Source organism: Gracilinanus agilis, chromosome 1 (genome assembly GCF_016433145.1).
Source record: "Gracilinanus agilis isolate LMUSP501 chromosome 1, AgileGrace, whole genome shotgun sequence".
In the NCBI taxonomy this organism is placed as follows: domain Eukaryota; kingdom Metazoa; phylum Chordata; class Mammalia; order Didelphimorphia; family Didelphidae; genus Gracilinanus; species Gracilinanus agilis.
This window is the reverse complement of record NC_058130.1, coordinates 122,192,487-122,212,357: the sequence shown is the minus strand read 5'-3', so window position 1 is coordinate 122,212,357 and position 19,871 is coordinate 122,192,487. Positions and strand designations below refer to the sequence as shown.

General features: G+C 33.8%; 1 protein-coding gene across 1 annotated transcript in view; it reads right to left on the bottom strand.

The window, feature by feature from the left end:
• Positions 1–19,871, bottom strand: part of PTPRD (protein tyrosine phosphatase receptor type D) — a 610,060-nt gene that overhangs the window by 137,998 nt on the left and 452,191 nt on the right. Inside the window, exons 23-25 of the mRNA XM_044656609.1 lie at positions 19,400–19,560; positions 13,640–13,654; positions 8,132–8,244 (exon numbers count right to left, since the gene is read on the bottom strand). Of these exons, the coding sequence (XP_044512544.1) occupies positions 8,132–8,244; positions 13,640–13,654; positions 19,400–19,560 (289 nt within the window). The remainder of the gene's footprint in view (positions 1–8,131; positions 8,245–13,639; positions 13,655–19,399; positions 19,561–19,871) is intronic.

Here is a 19,871-nt window from a genome sequence, read left to right as displayed (position 1 = left end):
ATTCTGATAGAATAAGCAGAAATGTTTCCCTTCTACAACCATATATTACATTATAATGGTACTGTGAATTGTGGGGTTTCAGTATTAATGAATATGATGACATGTGGCCAGTCAATTGAGGACTAAGTGAAAGACCCAACCAAAGGTGAAGGTTCTTGCATGTGGAAGCTCCCACATTGATACTCATACCAACGAATAGGCTTGAAACCCTTTTCCAGAGGGTTCCTAGTTAGATGGCACACAGTTAAATTATAGAAACTTCATTGGATTTGGTGGTGTGACAGTGATACGATTATTAAAGTGATCTCATCCAGATGAAGCACCCCCAGAGGAGAAAGTATGAAAGTGAAAAGGCACAAAAGACTCTAGGCTTATTTAGATATGGAAGTGGACTGATGAGGACAACCATAACAGTGCTTGAACAGAGAAAATAATAGAGACAAAGATGTTTAGACCTTTTCGAGCGAATCGTGGGAGAGAGTTATTATCATATAAGGACTGAGTGGTAGTTTGGCTAGAGAGGGAGGACACAGAGCCAATCAGGGAGGCGTAGGGGACTGAATTACTGCTCAAAGCTGTAAAAAGTAAAGCCAATTGGAGATGGGAAACAAATTAGTATAACAGTAGTAGAAGACCATAATAATCAATCAACGATGCTATCAATATATATTCACTTCTGGCATGCACTAAAAAATGGTTTGACATCATTACTCTTAGGATAATGTTCAAAAAGGTTCAAGCAATTCCCTTTTCAAAGAAAGATGATGGAAAAACAAAGTAAGAGATCAATGCTTGATGCTTCACCAGGGAAGCTATTTTCTTGTACTAGGCTTATACTCATAACTAAATTCTAAATACAAAGATCATATGCCAGGATAATATGGCATTAATGATGTCATTCTTCATAGGTTTTTGTCAAATTTTACAAATCTTAATTAATATTTCAGAATTAATAGAAACCATTAGAAAATGATAAACTACGCTTCTTTGCCCAAGAGACAGAGTAATGTATTGGAAAGAACACTGTACTAAGAGGTCTAGTTCTAACTGTGGTACTAAGTAACCATCTACTATTACTGGGCAAATCACTCACCCTCCTCCCGTTCTTATGGACTAATTTCCTTATCTGTAAAATGAAAGAACTTAAATAAATGATTTCTCATATTTTTCTATCTCTGTGGCTATTTCACTTTGATTCCAAGTTCAGCCTTCCCATATACAGAATAGGGGAAACAACTGAGACAAAGTTAGAAGCACAGATATTGAGTTGGAAGGCACTCTGAAAGTTTGTAGTTCATCCCCCTTATTTTACAGAAGGGAAAATTAAAAACCAGAAAAAAGAAGGAATTTGCCAAGTAAATGGAGGTTGACTCAAAGTCACATAACTACTCTGTATCAAAACTGGGCTTAGACATTAGGTCACCCGACTCTCAAGTTCAATGTTCATTCCAATACCACAGACTGTTTTTCCCCGAGACTTGGTTCAATCGAAAGGGGTTGGTTAAACTGAGATTATTTTCCTTTAAAAGGTAGCACAATCCAAAATAACTCCATAAAATTGGAAAGCCACACTGAAGAGCTATTGTTCCCTTCTTGATTTAGGTAAAATGAAGTGTCCCTCAAATTTTATTTTATTCTATTATTTTAAAAACCTTATCTTTTGTCTTAGAATCAATATTAAGTATAGGTTCTTTTTTTTTTTAAACCCATAACTTCTGTCTTAGAATCAAAACTGTGTGTTGCTTCTAAGGCAGAAGAGTGGTAAGAGCTAGGCAATGGGAGTTAAGTGACTTGCCCAGGGTCACACAGCTGGGAAGTGTCTGAGGTCAGATTTGAATCCAGGACCTCCCATTTCTGGGTCTGACTCTCAATCCACTGAGCCACCCTGCTGCCCCCTAAGTATTGGTTCTAAGGCAGAAAAGTGGCAAGGGCTAGGAAAGTAGGTAAGGTTACTTGGTCAGGGTCCCAAAGGTAAGAAGAAGTGCCTGAAGTCAGATTCTAATCCCTTAACTTTTAAACCTGCAATTTAAGAAGCAACCATGTGGCTTCTCTTTAAAGAAAAAAGTTTGGACAATTTTATCTTTGTAAATTTTACAAAATATTTGAGAGGACAAAGTCAATAGGAAAATGCTATAAAGGGAGGTTTTAACATGAAATTTCCCAGACAAGAAACAATTTATCTAGACAGAAAGTAAAATTATGTTCAGAGGACCTATATCAGGCTACTGTTCACCTGCTTCAAGAAATTCTTCAATGTTAAATGTTTTAATTATTTTGTATAACAATCTGCCATAATTCAATAAGAAGAAAAACACATGTGAATACTTAAAAAGTAAAATTTTTCAATACTAAATCTAATTTTTGGCCTATTACTATCTTATTTTAACTAGACTACTAGCCCAGCAATAATCTATCATGATACTTGAAGGCCATCCAAATTTGTAGGGCTGGTTAAAGCATGCGGTCCGGTGACCATAAAACCTTCAAGAAATCAAAATCACATGTATGCATGCCACGATGAAGTGCTGAATTAAGACTACAGTGGGTCATAGATTAGGTAATATGATACTATTAAAACATCTTTAATAGTAAAACCTTTGAGTTATTTTACTAAAAGTGGTGATGGGTTTGTATTATTCAAACTGCTTCAACTAGCATTTTATTTTAGAATTCATAGGATTTAGAGCTGAGACAATTGGAAAGTAGTTGTGGCTAAACCTCAAATTTGTATCCAAAAATCTTACTAATAATTAACCCAATTCTTTCTTATAGGGGATAGTTTTCTGGAAGGAGAGAACTTAAAAGATACAGAGGAAAATGTAGGTGACATATTAACAAAAGAGCAAACATATAAGTCACAAAATAATTAATCCTCTAGATTAATTAAACACATTTTAATAAAATGTTTTATTTTGAAAAATTTTATGTAACTTTAAATGTTGAATTAAATATTAATATATTTTATATTCACAATTATCTAATTAATCTTCATTTTAAGGGAACCCTCATGATAAGGCAGAATAAGTTTTTAATGAATCAATATATTGACAGTTTTATATGGTGGATTTTTATGGAATAAAATGTTTTTCAAGTAAAAGAGATAATTATTGATTTTTAATGAGAAAAACATAGAATAACATTGATTACTAAATTTATGTAAGATTTTGCCAATGGAAATTTCAAATGAAGAAGGGTTATTCTTGAAACTTTCTGAAAAAAAATAGATGTAACATTTCATTCCAATACTTTAAGATAAGAATCTTTCCATCACTAAAGAAGGAAAGGGCAGAGAGAGTTCTGGTTTCACCAAATTATTTGCCTTTTCTACAGATACTGTAAAAATGAATGAGTTGTTCAAAAGACTTTTGGGTTCTGAGAAGATTCTGTAAACTTGAGATGTCAGCATAATTATTATTAGGTTTTGTACTCTTTTTTTTTTTAAGACTAAAAAATAAGCTAGGATTCTCCAGGTAATTTAAGCATCATGCAAATCTCATATTTGCAAATATGAACCTATATGCTTAAGATTCAAACTTCTTTTAGTGACTTCTATAGTTATTTTAATAGGCATGCAATAATAAGAGTTCATTAGAATGTTTGCTTACTGTGGAAGTAAAGGTTTGTACAATTTTTTAAAAGTTAGTCATTCTATTTTAATTCAGTTGAACAAATATTTATTGAAGTATCCACTACATGTGTGGTTTGGTGCTGATCCTGGTACTATAGAGGCTGGCTTGTACTTAAGGCAGTAGTTTATTTACTTAAGCAAGCTTAATGGTGAATGAATTACAACTCTAGCCATTAACCTATTTGAAGTTACACGAGACTTCTTAGACACTTCCTTCAATGGCAGCATCCTTTATAAAGGCTTATTTATTCTCAACTCTATTCCTGAAAGCCTTACTGATTTATAAACCTTGCTTGCCAAGTTAATGATTCTAATCAAATATGACCTAGTAAAAAACTTGAGGTAGAATGCTAAGTACTAAATCTGCTTTCCGTATATACCAATTATCATGGATTTATTATTAATTGTAAATTATCTTGTAAATTGTATCTCAACAATATCTCTGGTGAGAGATGGAATATTTCAAAGTAATAAATGCAATTTGGCAGACATGCAGTCTACTTAGTGACATATAAACCTTAATAAAATAAGTGTCTGCCTTGATGGAAAATACATAGGGAGAGAAGAGATACTTTCCTTGAATATAAACTAGTGTACTGTTCCTTTTTTATTAACATAGAATTTTGGTAAAAGTGCTGTTTGATTCTTAGAGTAATACTTGTTTTAATAGTAACATGAGTTTTTAACTTGACAACTGTCCAATTGAAATTGGAAACTCATTATTAGAATTTCTCTACCAGAATAGTTCAATTATCACCCAAATATGTAAAAAGGTTATATATATGTATATGCATATACATATATATATATATATATATTAGTAATTCACTGAACCACATAAAATAACAATTTAAAACAACATAATTAGTGGCCAAGTCCATTCTCTATCCTTTTACTTGGTTCTGGAATGTATATTTGCTTAGAGGTCTGGAGTTTTGGAGTATTATAGTGGTATATACATATACACATATATGTACATATATGTATAGATAGTTCTATATGCACTTTTGTAAAATATTTAGAAATTCTGCTTACAGATTTTACCAGAAGTCTTTATTTATATTGCTTTGGTTTATGTAATATTCAAATTCATTGTTAACAAAATTGAGGAAGCATTCAGAAATATTATGATTCCTTCCAAGGCCAATCCCTTCATAGGAATGACAGAAACAAAAACATGAATATCTTGTATTCACAAAATTACCCTATTTTAATAAAATAAAGCTTGGAGAAATTATGAAGTGCTCCCCAGTTTTTTTAAGGGTATATATATATTTTTTAATTGTACTTTTCCCATTTTTTTAGCAGTGATGTTTTGTATCTCATTATCTAAAAGTGTCCACTAAAGAAGAACTTTGACATCTCTAATCCATAAGAATCAATGTTCTTTGAGGTTAGAAGTCCTAAAATATTAATTATCTCAACAAAACTCTTAATAGTAATAAATATGACAGATTACTAATAACATTTATTAGAGTATGGCATTTCTGCAAAAACAGGGATAATGCATATGTAGTATTATTTTGAAATTTGAAATATTAATTTGAAATCCAAAGAATTTTAATTCTGAACTCAGTGGATTCAAGACAGTGATTCCCATCTTAACTTTGTGGTACATGTAAAGGATAAGGCTATTTACTTCTGACAAAGGACCCATGAAGTGTTCTGATTATTTATCCATAAGAAAAATAAAGCAACAAAAGCTTCATACTTTAATAGTTAGTTGCTTCTTTAGTATCAGCCAGTGTGATTATTGGCAACACCTCTCTCTCTCTCTCTCTCTCTCTCTCTCTCTCTCTCTCTCTCTCTCCTTTTCTCTCCCTTCTAATCCCGCTATGGCAATATAGATCTCACTCTAAATGTAGCACAGCCAAGGCATTTGTGGTAGTCAATACTTAGGGGGTAGTTAGTCAAATTAGATAGCCAAAGGATTTGGGGAAGAGATATCGAGCATACTCAGGAAGAATGAGAAATGCAGAGGGATGTATATCCTTCAGGATGTACCCAGAACAAATGGGAAGAGGAGATAGCAATCTATATCTAAGTGGACTGGAAGAGAGAGAAGATTCCAAATGGTAACCGGGATCAGCAAATGTGCCTGGAGTGAACTTTAAGGCTACAGTTGTCTTTTTGCCCTTTCCCCCCCTTCTTCCTTGCCCTGGTTTACTCTCAGTTAAAACCAGAGATGACGCTTTACAAGTTCATGCCATTTTTGTCAAGAAATGCAGTGTGTTTTTTACTTTGTAAGGGATAATTCAACTTATTACCAATTCACATTCCTGTCACATGTTACATCTTTAATATTCCTTTGGGAAATAGAAGGAATGTTCCCAGTATGATTTGTAATGCTCAATTGTTAATGACTTCCTTTGGATTTGGTTGTCTTTGCCAAACCACATTTACAAAGAGCGAATGGTAGGTAGGGGGTTGCCAGGAGGGACAGGCACATCCTAAGAAAAGGTACTGCTGGGTTTGAGTTTTGAATTTTCTTTAAGCTTAATGTTATTTTGCCAGAAACCCTTGCTGTGAACTTCCCATTTTGTTCCTTTGAATTGGTGTCACTTTTCTCTCATTCTCTACTACTAACTGTCTCTTTCCCCTTTATCACTATGTCCTGGGTTCTGGTCAGCCCTTCTGCTGCTTTTGACTTGTAACAGAAGAGTACAATAACCAAGGGAATTAATATATGAGGAAGCCACCATAAAAGGGAGAGAGAAGTTAATTTCAAATAGACTTCATTTAGTCTCTTCCACTCCATGTTAGTTCTAAAAGATTACCAGGCCAAGATCCTTGAGAAGTTCAACTCTCCCCAAGAAGGAGAGATGATTACACTAAATTTCAAAGTATCTGATACTTAGAAGTAACCAAATTGAAAAGCATATCAAGGCCTATTAACATTACCAGGGAAATGCTTGAAGTATTCTGTACTTTCCATCATTTAATTTTAAACAATTTTTATGATAATGAGTGAAAACCTTCAATTTCTGCATGAATATCTCATGTTTAGAATTAATAAGCCTTTAAAAAATCTTACTAGGGGATAAAAGAAATTTTATGCACATAAACATCCTCTTCCCTTTACTAAATCAATGAGGCATATTTTCATATATATGCATATATATGTATCTATGGGTTTATGTGTATGTTGCCATTTAAAATAATTTAAAAACTAGATTTCTAACCTACTTAACTGTAATGAAATTTTTAAAGGTTTATAATTTATTGTTTTTTCAAGATCTTAGGAGCATTGGTAGCATCTTTTTCTGATAATAACTCATTGGAATGACTAATTGATCCCTAGTTGATAGAACAGTGTTAAGCATTTGTAAGATATAATTTTAGTAATTTTATTTTACAAAAGTCATCCTATAAAACAGGAAAATTTGAAGCAAGAGAGCTAATATCTTTTTTTAACTTATGCTCTGTCTTAGAATAGATATTAAGTATCAGTTTCAAGTCAGAAGAGTAGTAAAGGTTAGGCAATTAGTGTTAAGTGACTTGCTTAGGGTCACATAGCTAGGAAGTGTCTGAGACCAAATTTGAACCCAGGATTTCCTATCTCCATCCCTAGCTCTCAGTCCACTGCCACTCAGCTATCCTTTTTTAAATGTCTTTTTAAAATTTAAGGTAACGAGTCAATTTTGCTTTAATAAATATGGGTCAGAATTAGATTTTAGGCTTCATCTAGCTTTCACATTCTGAACATGAGCAATTTCCTACTTATTTAAGGTATAAGGTCATAATACAAATTTAACTGAATACAATACTTAAATCACGTTTGCCTCACTTGTTATCAGAAGATATGAAACTAGTGTCACTCATTTTGTCGAGGCTTTCTTCCCTTCCATTTCTGTGCCTGGCATTCAATGATTCTCTTTTAGGAAACCAGATGTTGGATAACAGAGGGAGACACAGCTTAAGAAAGATAATAACTATGCTTCCAAACTATTCCTTCATGATAACTCTGTTTTCATCTGTTGAAGCACTTTAATGCTCTTTGTTTAAGGTGCAAAGATATTTTCTCATTGCCATCCACATCATGCATCCCCAAAATAAGGAGCTAAGTAATTTTCATTGGTCAATGAGGTTTAATTCAGGGAACATGAAAAAAAAAACAAAGGGATAGAATGTGTGGTGGATGGAAATCTGTGCTTTCCTAAATTTAGTAAAAGATGTGTCCATTCATTGTATAGGATGAGACACACACCTCCAAACAGTGTCACTGTTAGTATCAGTACTATTTAACAAACTTTATGCCCCATCAATGCATCAGTTGTCCTTCAAAACACAAAAAAAATGAGTAATACCCTTATACTCTGGGAAAGAAACAATTTCTGTCAGAACTACAGTGGTGGAAATCTCATCAATATTCACATCCGGGAATTGGCCACAAGGCAATGATTCAGGGCAGCAATTTATTTTGTCTAGAGGCAGGCTACCCCCTGAATTCTAAAAGCTTCCAGAGAGACAGAGCTGTAAGAAAGATAAGTGATTCTTTCTTACCTGGTGTTTGAAAATTGAGGCGCCTCAGCTCAACTGGGTCAGTTGGATGATGAGAAGGAACTTCTTTACTGTTTGGTATACTGCTTTTTCTAGAGTCAGATTCTGCCCTCTTCCTGTATTAATGAAACAAATGTTAAAAACAATAATTTTTAAAGAACTTTGATGAATAAAATTTTTTTTTTGCAATCCTAGCATTTCTCTTCTTTATAATAATTTCTCACTAACTAGCTGTGTTACCACAGGCAGTCACTTTTAGGGGGTCTATTTCCCATCTGTAAAAAAAACAAATTAATAAAAAAAAAGGTTTATATGAGTTCTGAATTCCTTTAAGCTCAAGAATTTAATGATCCAACTAGTCATCATTTTACATTAAATAAATGTATTGTAGGGAGTGTGGTACATGTATATATGTATATATACTCATCGCTAGGATAGGAGGGAAGGAGCTATTCCATATGCCCCCTTGTCAGCCTCTCTAAAAGTTTTTCCAAAATCTATTAAAAGGAACACTGTTTTAGAATCCTGTGCTATAAGGTATATAGGAACGATGCCATGAGATTCCTCCACCTTTCTAACTAGTAACAATTGAATAAGACTACTATTATCAATGTCTCTGTCATTTTTGAGGAGTACGCAATGGGGCATATAGTGGTGGCGTACCTATATTGCTCACATTAGGACAGTCAGATACATTTAGTGGATTACTACACTGGCTGATTTCACCTACTGGTAGAAGAACTGAGTTCATAGAACACCAATACCCACTGTCCTCTGATCTTGAGAAATGAATTGCTTTTGTAGTTTATGATGGTAGAGCTAACTGCAATCTATATTGTTAAAGAAACTCAATCATGGAAATGTCAAAGAAAAAGTAATTGCTTCGAGCGGCCATCTGATGCTCTGGATGATCACTCAAGGCAAAGCACTAATTTACAGTGCCTAGTTTTAAATGTGAGCTTTCAGACATCCCATTTTATCTGTTTTAAAAGCTACCCACTGCTTTTATTAAACATCCTTGTTTAAGCTGTCATAATGTAATTTTAACAAATGCATGAACAAGATTTGTCAGATTCGATTTTAATTCTACTTTATTCATTGTCCCTCTTCCCCAACTCAAATAAACACGGTGATATGCATTTTTTCTCAAACATTGCAGTAGATTAAAGGAATTGCTTAGCCATTAAATACTTCCTTTCTCGCTTAATACTACGCCCAACAGTTATTCTCTTCTGATGCTGACAGTCTAACACAGCTCCAAGAATCTCAGTGCAGTCATGATCATAGTGTTCCATTATTTATCACTGCACATAGCAAAGGTACTATAGAATTGGGAAATAGACATTCTGGGTCTTCTTCCAGGAATGCTTGCCTTGATTTTTAAAATGTGGATGTTTCAGCATGGCTGCTGCCATGAAAATAGAATACCATTCTTTGATGACACACGATGTCATCCTCTGGTCAGTCACTGATGGCTATGGTCAAAGGGTTTCTTTGTTTCCAGATACAATTATTTTCCTTATGCATTGGAGGTTCAGAAGATGAAGAAAAGTGAGGGCAAAAAGGGAAGTTGTGCTTCCGCTGCATTGCTCAAATGTATTGTTTTGAAAAGTATCTCAAGTTTGTCTCTTTTTTGTGTGTGAGGTGGTCCTTTTAGATACTCGTTATTTCTTACTTAACTATTTAAACTTATTGACTATGCCACTTCTTGTTTCTAGACAGGAATGCCAAGGACAGTCTCAGGAGCAGATGCACTTGGAAATGACAGGAATAATCAAAGAAGAGGTAAAGTTGGTAAAATAAAAGAAGTTGCTGGCAAATTTATTTAATAAAGGGACTGAAAGGTGGGGTAGAAAGGTGAAGTAGAAAGGTATGAGAAAAAGCAGAAAGAAATGAGAAGTAGGAAAAGACACAATGGAAAGAAGGAAAAGATGATTGACTTTAGGCTTTGAAATTTAACCAGATCCCACACCAGGGGCATGAATCTGACAACACTTAAACAACTGGAGATCTAATAGTATTTTACAGATGAGAGGATGAAACCAAATCACATTAACAAAATTAATAAGAGTCTGTTGACAAAAGCATAAGTTATGTGGTCAAATTAAATCTGCTGCTATCTAATGAGGAAAGTTTAGGCAAATTACTAAATTTCTCTGGGTAATATTCTCCTCATCTGTAAAATACATGATTGAGCTAGATTAGCTCTTATGCCCCTTCCAGTTCTGATTTTCTATGATTCTGTTACTGATGGGTCAGTCAGTTTTACTTGTACAATATGCAAATTTCTTGCAAGTTTGAAGGAAATATTTGGTTGTATCTTTAAACTCATTTACTGCAAAAGAAATTGCCTTCCCCCTTCTTTGCTGAGATTGAAGTTATAGCATAACACTGAGTTCAGGATAAGGACAGTATGTGACCTACCTTCCCTTTCTGTCATCTTCATTTTTAAACACTCAAGAAAAATAATCTATTTCTCCAAGAATATGGAAGATAAATCTTCTATCCTGTTAATGTAAGCTACTCATGGTGGATTTCTAGGAGTAGTAGCAATCATTTTCCTTGACCAAGTAGTCAGACAGCAGTACTTCATGGAAATTCCAGACATATTCAACTCAATGGAGCATGGATTCAACTTTTCAATTCCATCCTCTATAATTTTTTATCCTATTATGTAGAGTCTAACCTAATTTTAATTGCTCAAATGAAAGTGAATGCCCCCAAAAAAATCCTTAGATTCCCTCAATGTTCTGATTGTCATCTGATCCATTCAGTTGTTAAAGCCCACCCTCTTGTTTGGGTATTGCTTTTGTTTTGCTCTACTTTGTGTGTACCTGTTTTATTGCTTATTGAGTACACAATTTTTTCCCACAAAGGAAGGAAAGGTCCATGTGGCTAGGTGGTACCCTGGATGTATTCTATATATTCAAATCGATGAGAATATTTCTACATATACTTATCCCATTACTCTTAAGCATATAGGTGCTGTAATACAGACTCATCTAGAAATAACAATAATAAAAACTGATATTTATATAGCACTTTAAAGTTTGCAAAGCACTGTAGATCCAGCATCTCACCATAGATATCTTGGGTATCTCTTTTTATTTATAAAAATTTAAAAAAAAGTCTTTGTCTTTTTAAAATGTAGAATGGATCTTTATGGGAAATTCTGAAGGTTGAATGGATATAATGCATCACTGATAAGGACAGCAACAACTGAAAATTACTATGGACTTTTGAAATTAAATATGTTTTACTTTAAAGTATAAAATAGAAATAATGTGGACAAGAACAGCAAAATACTTTTGACTAATTTTTATAGTATCTCATTCACAACTCCATTGGGGAAAAACAGTGTATGGTGGTTTTTATCCGAAGGCTCATAGTTTTGCATAAATGCTATAATCACTGCACAGCGAGTATGCATTTCGATACCAAAGAGACCATATGATTTAGTGGAGAGAACACAATATTTGCAGGTAGAAGAACTGAATGTGAGTATTGTTCTAATGCTAATATTATAATCTATAGTAATATAATAGTATATTCTATAATTGCATGTGACCATATGCAAGTTCCTTGCCCTCTTGAAGTTTCTTTCTCAATGGTGAGACTAATAACAATACCTATTTCATAGCTTATTGCTGAGTAAAGTGTTTTATAAACTGTAGAACTCTATAGAAATAAGAATTATTATCAGATGCATCCACGTGTTTGTGTTCTTTCTCTCTCCCCTGTGAGGTAGCTCTAGGCAAGACATTTTGGGAAAGCAAAAAAAAAAATGATTTCTCTTTCTTCAGATATTTCTAGCAGTGTGAAATTATGTCATGGTTCCTAGCTTCTATGCTAAAACATAATTAATCAGAAGTCCTATTCCAAGACCTACCACCCTAGAGCTAATTAAACTTAAAAAGCCTTTTGCTCTACTGAGCCTCAGTTTCCTCATCTAATGATGGACTTTAAATAGACAGTTTTTCAGTTCTCTTTTAATCAAAAACAAAGTGAGAAATTACCGGCAATCCCAATGAGTCACTTACAAAAAGAATAAAATGCTTTTTCTGAAAGCAATAAGGTGAAGCATATCTCTGAGAGTATAGAGTTCATCAGCCTTATGTATCTTACTGAAATTTTTCTTCATTAAATTGATTTTTAACAATTAGAATTGCATAACAGTATAATGGATTGCTTTTGTGAGAGGAAGCTATGGTAAAGAGGAAATGCCACAGAACTCACAGTCAATGGATATAAGATTATATGCTGACATGGTCATTAACTATGTAATGGTACACGTTCCTTACTCCTCTGGACTTCTCTTTTTACATGTGTAAATTGAAGGAGCCAGGATAGAAGATCAAGGAGATCCCAGCTTCTGGTCCTAATAAATTATCCATCACTGTATTTTACTCAAGAAAAAAAAAAACTACATTTAAGAGATTTAAAGAGGTTGTTTCTCATATGAAATTCCTACTCCTTTGCTTTGGTATGGAAATAATCCTGGGTTCTCAAAAATTATGGCAGTTCAGCCAAGGTCTTTCAAACTGAAAAGGCTTTGAGTGTGGTCTGGGATTGAGAACGTTTGTCATCTTTGGACCAACCTTGGTGGGTTTGAGGTAGCTCATTATCATAAAGATAATCACTGGGTATTTAATGAATCTTTTTAAGACTTAACAATTCTAACTATTTCCTAAGTATATGAAAGTTGCAGTGTACATCAGTGAAGAGAGGATACCTACCAAACAAATCATTGATCCTGGAAATATCAAAGCATTGAGGAGATGCATTTGCAGTATAAAAGGTTGAATTAGATATCATCTTTGATCTCTTCCAACTCTAATTCTTACAGTTTTTTTGGTCAGTGTCAAACTGTGAATGACAACTATCTGATAAGCTTTGGATTAAATAGTGGAGGATATAATGGGGGCAGTGAAGTAAAAAAGTTGGTGGGTTAATATAATTTAAGAATCTTAAGATTAATTGCCATTAGAGTAATGTGCTGAGGAGCTGGTTAGAATTTTTTTAAAACAAGACAATTCTAATATTTATAAGTGACATAATTCAGGATTTTGACTCTGATTTCCAGTAGAAAAAAATGATTATGTAATAGACTATGTTTCCATGTTGAAGAAACTTTTACGTACACACAAATACTCCTTATGGCCTGACTAAAAAACAATCATGAAATAACTTCTGTCATCTAAAAGGAGAAGGGAAAAGACAGTTTCTTCCTTTTATACCATGAGAATAAAACACTTCAAATTTCTTCATATTTGCTTAAGTCTCTCATATTAGAAGCAATTTGCAAAGCTTAAAGCGCCATATAAAAGCTAGCAATTATATTAGAAGCTTTTCAAAGTGTATGAGATTTGATGTGAATCTGTCCATGATCCTCTGGTCTGACATTATCATTGAAGTTATCACCACCATCATTGTCACCCATCTGCCAGGCTACTACTTTCCCTTTTCCTCTTTCTTACTGGAAGTAAATGGAATTCGTTCTTTACTTCTCACCTGTCAGGTTTACTGCTCCATTTTAATGCAGCAAGGAGGAGAAAAAAAGGCTAAATGTTAGTTGGCCAATGGCAAAAGGAGTAACCATGACAACCAGAGATCCAAGAAATGGTGTTCTATAGTGAGGACATGCAACTTACACAAATTAGCAAATGACAGTTTATCAAAACATTGACTTCTTTCTAATCATGGAATAAATGGAGGACACAAGGTTATGTTCAAATGAGAGTCTTTTGCTGTTGAAGAAAACATTTTTGTATTAATGTTACACTCTCTTTTGGCCGTCGCCTACAAAATAATGCCACAATCAATTATATCCCAGGAGGTGGCTGATGTTAGATATATAATTTGATTTTTACTAAATGTGCTACATGCTGGGAAAAAAGACTAATGTATCTAATGTGGATATAGTAAAATCCCATGTAACAGATTTGTGCATATAAAATAAAAATGTCTTAGTTAAGTGGATACATTATTTCTTTCGTGATATCAAATTTGTAGAAGTTGAATTAAAGTGTAGGAAAAGTCTGCACAGTAGTACTATATCGACTAAGTCATAAAGTAGCAGAAATGATTTTTTCTATTATCTCTAGACAAGTCAGGTAATAATAAATCTTTTTTTCCAATAAAGGATTAAATACATTTTTCAGTTATGTAAAGTATAATACTCATCATTATAAATCTATGAAGCATGATCATCTATATAGCTGGGCTAATCGGGAAAAGCATTTTAATTCCAGCAACTGACAGGGAAGATATGTTCTTCATTCACACAACATGCTGGCATGTGTGTACATTTATTTTTTTATTTGCAAAATCTCCACCTGTATTAGCATGTCAGTCAGTCAACTAATATTTATTAGGTGCTTACTCTGTGTCAGGCTCTGTGCTAAGTAGTAGTTTAAGCTTTCTATACCTTTATACAATGAAGAAAGGCTTATTATGAACATGGTTTACTGTGTACTCCTCCTTTCTCGCAGGTATATTTCTATGTACTATGCATATTCCCCATTTTGCATATTAAAGGATGGAGACAAAGTCAACGGATACAGAAATGCATATTACAAGTGATTATATGATCCCAGATTGCGATCAGGTCCACAAGTTTGGCAAAGTTATTTCAGTTATTTCAGTTGATTTCAGATAAATTTATGCTATTTCTTAATGACAGATATGTACAAATACAAAGTAAAACAATGAAACCGGCATATCTACAGTAGTTACTAAAACACTCTTGATCTCAGCTATTAAAGAGCAGCTGTCCACTATTGGAGAGTATCTCTGCCCATGACTGCACAAGCACCATGCAATTGCATACATTCTTACAAATGAGTTTCAAACATGCTTACATAGATCAATGAATAGACAGCTAATGAGTCACTTTGTGAGGCCAATCAGTTCCTTGTGGATAGTGCAATAGCATTAATAAATTATCTTGTCCAGAGTGCCAAAATGAGACTGGAGTCTTCCTAAGAATTAGCAAGTCTAAAGAAGTGATTTCCTCATTGTCTTTTCTTTGGAGATCAGGCTCATTATGTCTGTTGATGTACCCATATTTGGTACATCTAGCAACACTTGACTGAGGAACATTTAAGGGAATTTAAGCCTAAAAGTGACACAGAAGTAAACTGAATATAGGGCCAATATCTTGGCAATAGATCAGCCAGATGAAATCAACACTCTATGTGAGGGAATTAATAAGAAAGTTCTACTGTGTAAACTTGACATTTATACAGCATTTCTCTCCCAGGATTCAAAACACTAAGAACAAAAAACAATATTTCTAGAAGGTGGGTAGGGAGTATATTATTAACCCATTTAATGAACAAAAAGAAGTAATAATCTCCCCGTGGTCATAAACAACTGGGAAAATATTTACAGACTTTGAATGTATGATTCTATTTATTTGTAACTCCTGCTTTCATTGCATTTAAAAACATTAGGATGGAAATGAGCATTATTTCTCCTAAATTATGATTACTAGTATTATTTTGTTACTATTCAGAAGTTTCAATCTCTGTAACTGAATGTACAACCTCTGAATTCTTCCCTTTTCTATATTTTTTCATCACTCTCTATTCTTTTCTTACATTAAATAAGCTTTGAGCATGGTGGAACAATACTCTACATATTTATAATTATTGAAGAATGTGAGTCCTATATCTGTGATTTATACATATACATATATAGCTATATACGCATACACACATCAATTTTTTCCTCCATGTCTTCACATTTTCCCCTTTGCTTATAATCTCTGTAGTTTGAAATTAAAATTCTGCAGCTTAATCACTATTTTTCTCAGTGATTTTGTGCCATATCTATGTGTTATACCCCTTATTTAATATACCTCCATAACAAATATGTGCTGGTGGAGGACATTAGAAAGGAATGAGATAAAGCATAAGACAAAACAACTTAAATTCCTCCTCTTGGTAATCGGTCAGTAGCATCATCTTTGTAAGAGAAGAACAGTACTTAGAGAAATAAAAACTGCAAATCATTTGCAATGATCCATGTAATGAAGTGAGTGACAACTGACAGAAGCAGTCATGACTTTTGAAAGAATGCATTTGGCCGAGAGTGTACTCATTAAAAAGCATCACTGATGGGACTCAGCCAAATTTTCTTCTGCATTGCTCCATGATAATGACCCCAAGGGGCATCATTATACCTACTTGAATTTCAAGTCAGTAATTTCAAATCAAATCTTTATTGCTGAGACAAGTATTTCTACTTCAGAAATACTTCAAAAATTCAGAAATACTTGGTTAAGCCACCAGTTAAATGCCTTTTTGCTTAGGGTTTCTGTGTTTCAGTGTGAAAACAGTAATGTCTGCATTTCAGCATAGCCACTCAAGCATATGTTGCAAATACACTTCTGTGCTTTAATATAAAGATATTTCAATAGAGAAACATCAAAATCTGTGGAGGTCTTTCTTAAGACTAGATAAAAGTACAATGGGAACTCCCCACCACCACTAGGAATATATATTATACTTGATTTTTAGGGGAAAAGTCTTTAAGTCTTTCTAAAGATAACAAAGTTCTATGAGTGAATCAGCCTGGTTGAACCAGGAGAGGGTAAACACCACTAAGGTGACCATCTAGTAATGAATTTGGTTCTATGGGTCTACTCTAGAAGACCATTTACTAAGGAATTTTGCTGTGCTCTATGTAGGTGGAAATATATATATCTATATATCTATATATATATATATATAATATCTATCTATATCTATCTATATATCTATATATATCTATATATATATCTATATCTATATCTATCTATCTATCTATATATATATATATATATATACACACACACACACACACACACCTGGAAAATCATGACTACTTAAAGAAGAGAGCCCTGGGCTGGCCTAGAGTCAGACAAACTAGGTTTGTATCTCAGCCCTGATAATAGTTTTGTGACTATGGTTAAGTAGCAACCTCTCTGAGAGAGAAATTAATCTCTATAGCAATCATACCCATAAAATAAGGATTTTAATACACCTGTTTCACAGGGGATGTTATGAGGAAAATGCTGTATAAATGACAGAATGCAATAATTCTAAGAATTATTATTATTGTTTTTGAAGGAAACCATCATATTTAGAGAAAAATGTTTCTTTTGTTTCCGATAAACTAAAACTTGGCCTACAATACATGCTAGGAATTTAACTGTCAGCAAGCACTGACTCACTCCCATTACTACAGGAGGTAGGCTATAGTCACTTAAATTAAAATAACCCATGAGGGCAATTAGAAATTTGCTTTTTAAAATTAAATTCTCATTCAATAATTAGTGCTATGTAAACATAGGAAAGGTCACTAAACTCTTATTTGGAAAAAGAGTTTGGCCATTTCTCAAGTATCATTCAGGAGCTCAGCTACACCCTTTGGCACTTCTTTCTTTTACACATCACTACTTGTCCTGGGGATATTTCCATGTTTTCTTTATTATCCCACACAGCAGAGGTAGCAATGAGATAGAAAGATGGCAGTACATGAAAACTTGTCCACAATGGTCTTTAATGGACAGCAGGGAAGGATTTGAGGGAGGAAAAAGTTTGAAACCATTGGTTAGAGTGGGGTACGCTCATTCAGTCATTTCTTTTCCAAGACTCTTTATGCCCCAAATGCTCTAATATTAGCAGTGAAACAGAAACTAAAGAAATGCAGTAAAGCATTATGGACATAACAAGACATATAATGAATAAGAATTCAGAACTTTTTTCCAAAATCCCTTCCTCCATTTTTTTCTCTCAATTTAGAGAAACTGAGGAACCATCTTTTGGAAAAATGGAATTACTTTAGTGGAATTTTCAAGAGGAAAAGAAGCAAGCAGGGAGAACAAAAAGGATGAGACTAATTTGAGGAAAATGGTAACACCACAAATGAACATTTACAGAAAAGAGAAGGAGAAACATATGTTGAATAAATACATGGGGAAATGCATGAGGTAGAGAAAGAAATAATGAAAGTAATGAGTAAGTCAATAGTAGAGGAGTAGGGGAAAGGTCACGTCAAAAGGTTTAAATATGTTTTAGAAGCCAAAGGTATTAGATGGAAGGAAAGAGATGAAATAATTTATGTGGTGAAAGAAGATGATTTTGGCAGGCACATCCAGAACGGATGGACCTTCACTGAAAAGAAAGGCAGAGAAGAGCACAGGTGTTTAAAGGGATCCAAGAGCTAAAAAGATTAATGTGAAGAAGTTGTGATGGATTGAGAGAATGAACGAATTCTAGAGTTGTAAAGATGACGCTATAGAATTTAGTGGCATTCAAGAGGTTAGGGATAAGATAACAAAAGTCTAGAAGCTTGAGAGGAATATAATGGAATCAGTAGGAGAGTTGGAAGAGACTATAGGGTTGGGGGAAAAATGATGACTTTGTCCTCTACCAAACTGACTCTTAACAGGCAGTTGGTGGAAAAGGCATCTAGAAATAGATGATATAAGCAGAAAGTGAAATAAAATTTGTAAAGAAAAGGGCAAAAATCAGTGATGAGAAGTAAAATGGGTAGTTGCCTGCATAGGAATGGAAGTTGATATCATGATGTATTATTAGTATATTGAAGGAAAGGAAGCTTGATGACAGAAAAAAATGGAAAATGCTTCTCCTACTCATGGAGAACACAGAATAAATAATAAGAAGCAAATTTTGAAGGGTTATAAATGAAAAAGAAAGGTAAGAAAAATTTTGGAATTTAAGCATCTTCCTATTTGAACCCAAATCTTTCAATTTTTTTTGTCTTAAAATACTTATATAGGGGGAAATGTTAATGCTTTTTATACCTATAAAACAAGATAGCAGTTATATTTTATAAAGAAATTAGAAATGGAGTGTAAAATTGGGCAAATCACATAAAATAAATGCACATTTGACCTTATAATTAGGCATTACTTGATAATGCTGCCCAGAAGTGTTAAGCATGCATATATGAGATAAGATAAGAAAGCAGGATGTCACTTGGGTATGATGGATGATAAACTAGTTTGTAAGTCCTTTTAGAGGATAATGTAAATGTAATAAAATCAGCTAAAAATGGTTTCCATATGAGATTCTATATAGAACATCCTAGCTTTTTCGTGTCGTATAGAAATTGGTACATATTTCTTGAGGTTTCCTGAAAATACTTCTACAATGTAATCATGCAATGATGATACATATATCAAGGGTACCGGAAATACTCTTTGCCTTCCACCTCCTAACTGATGAGTATAATTTCAATAGAGTTATGAGGCAAGCCTACCTTTTGTAGAGCAGGATAGCTATGACAATGCAAATGATAAACACAACTGCAAGCACAGGACCCACAACCCAGATCAATCCTTCTTCTTCATCTGTCATGGGCTGAGGATCAAGGTCCATTGATACAACAGGATCCGAGTAAGGGCTGGTTGCATACATGGTCTAAGGAAAATGGATGTATTTTGTTAGTCAAACTCAGGTCTTCCTGACTCCAGACCTGGTATTCTATTCACTACTCCAACCTAGCCAACCCAAATTGCCCCAATATGAATTATACCTTTTAACTGTGATAAACTGTGTGACCAGGAGAAAACTAAAAGAGCTTCAGTTGCATCAAAAGGAGAAACAACCTATTTTCCCAAACTTTTAAGATCAGTGGATTAGAGTATCAGAGCTGAAAGGGACTACAGAAATTCTTTAATCCAATTCTTAAATTTTATAGAGTAGAAACTAAGGTCCAGAGAAGTTAAATT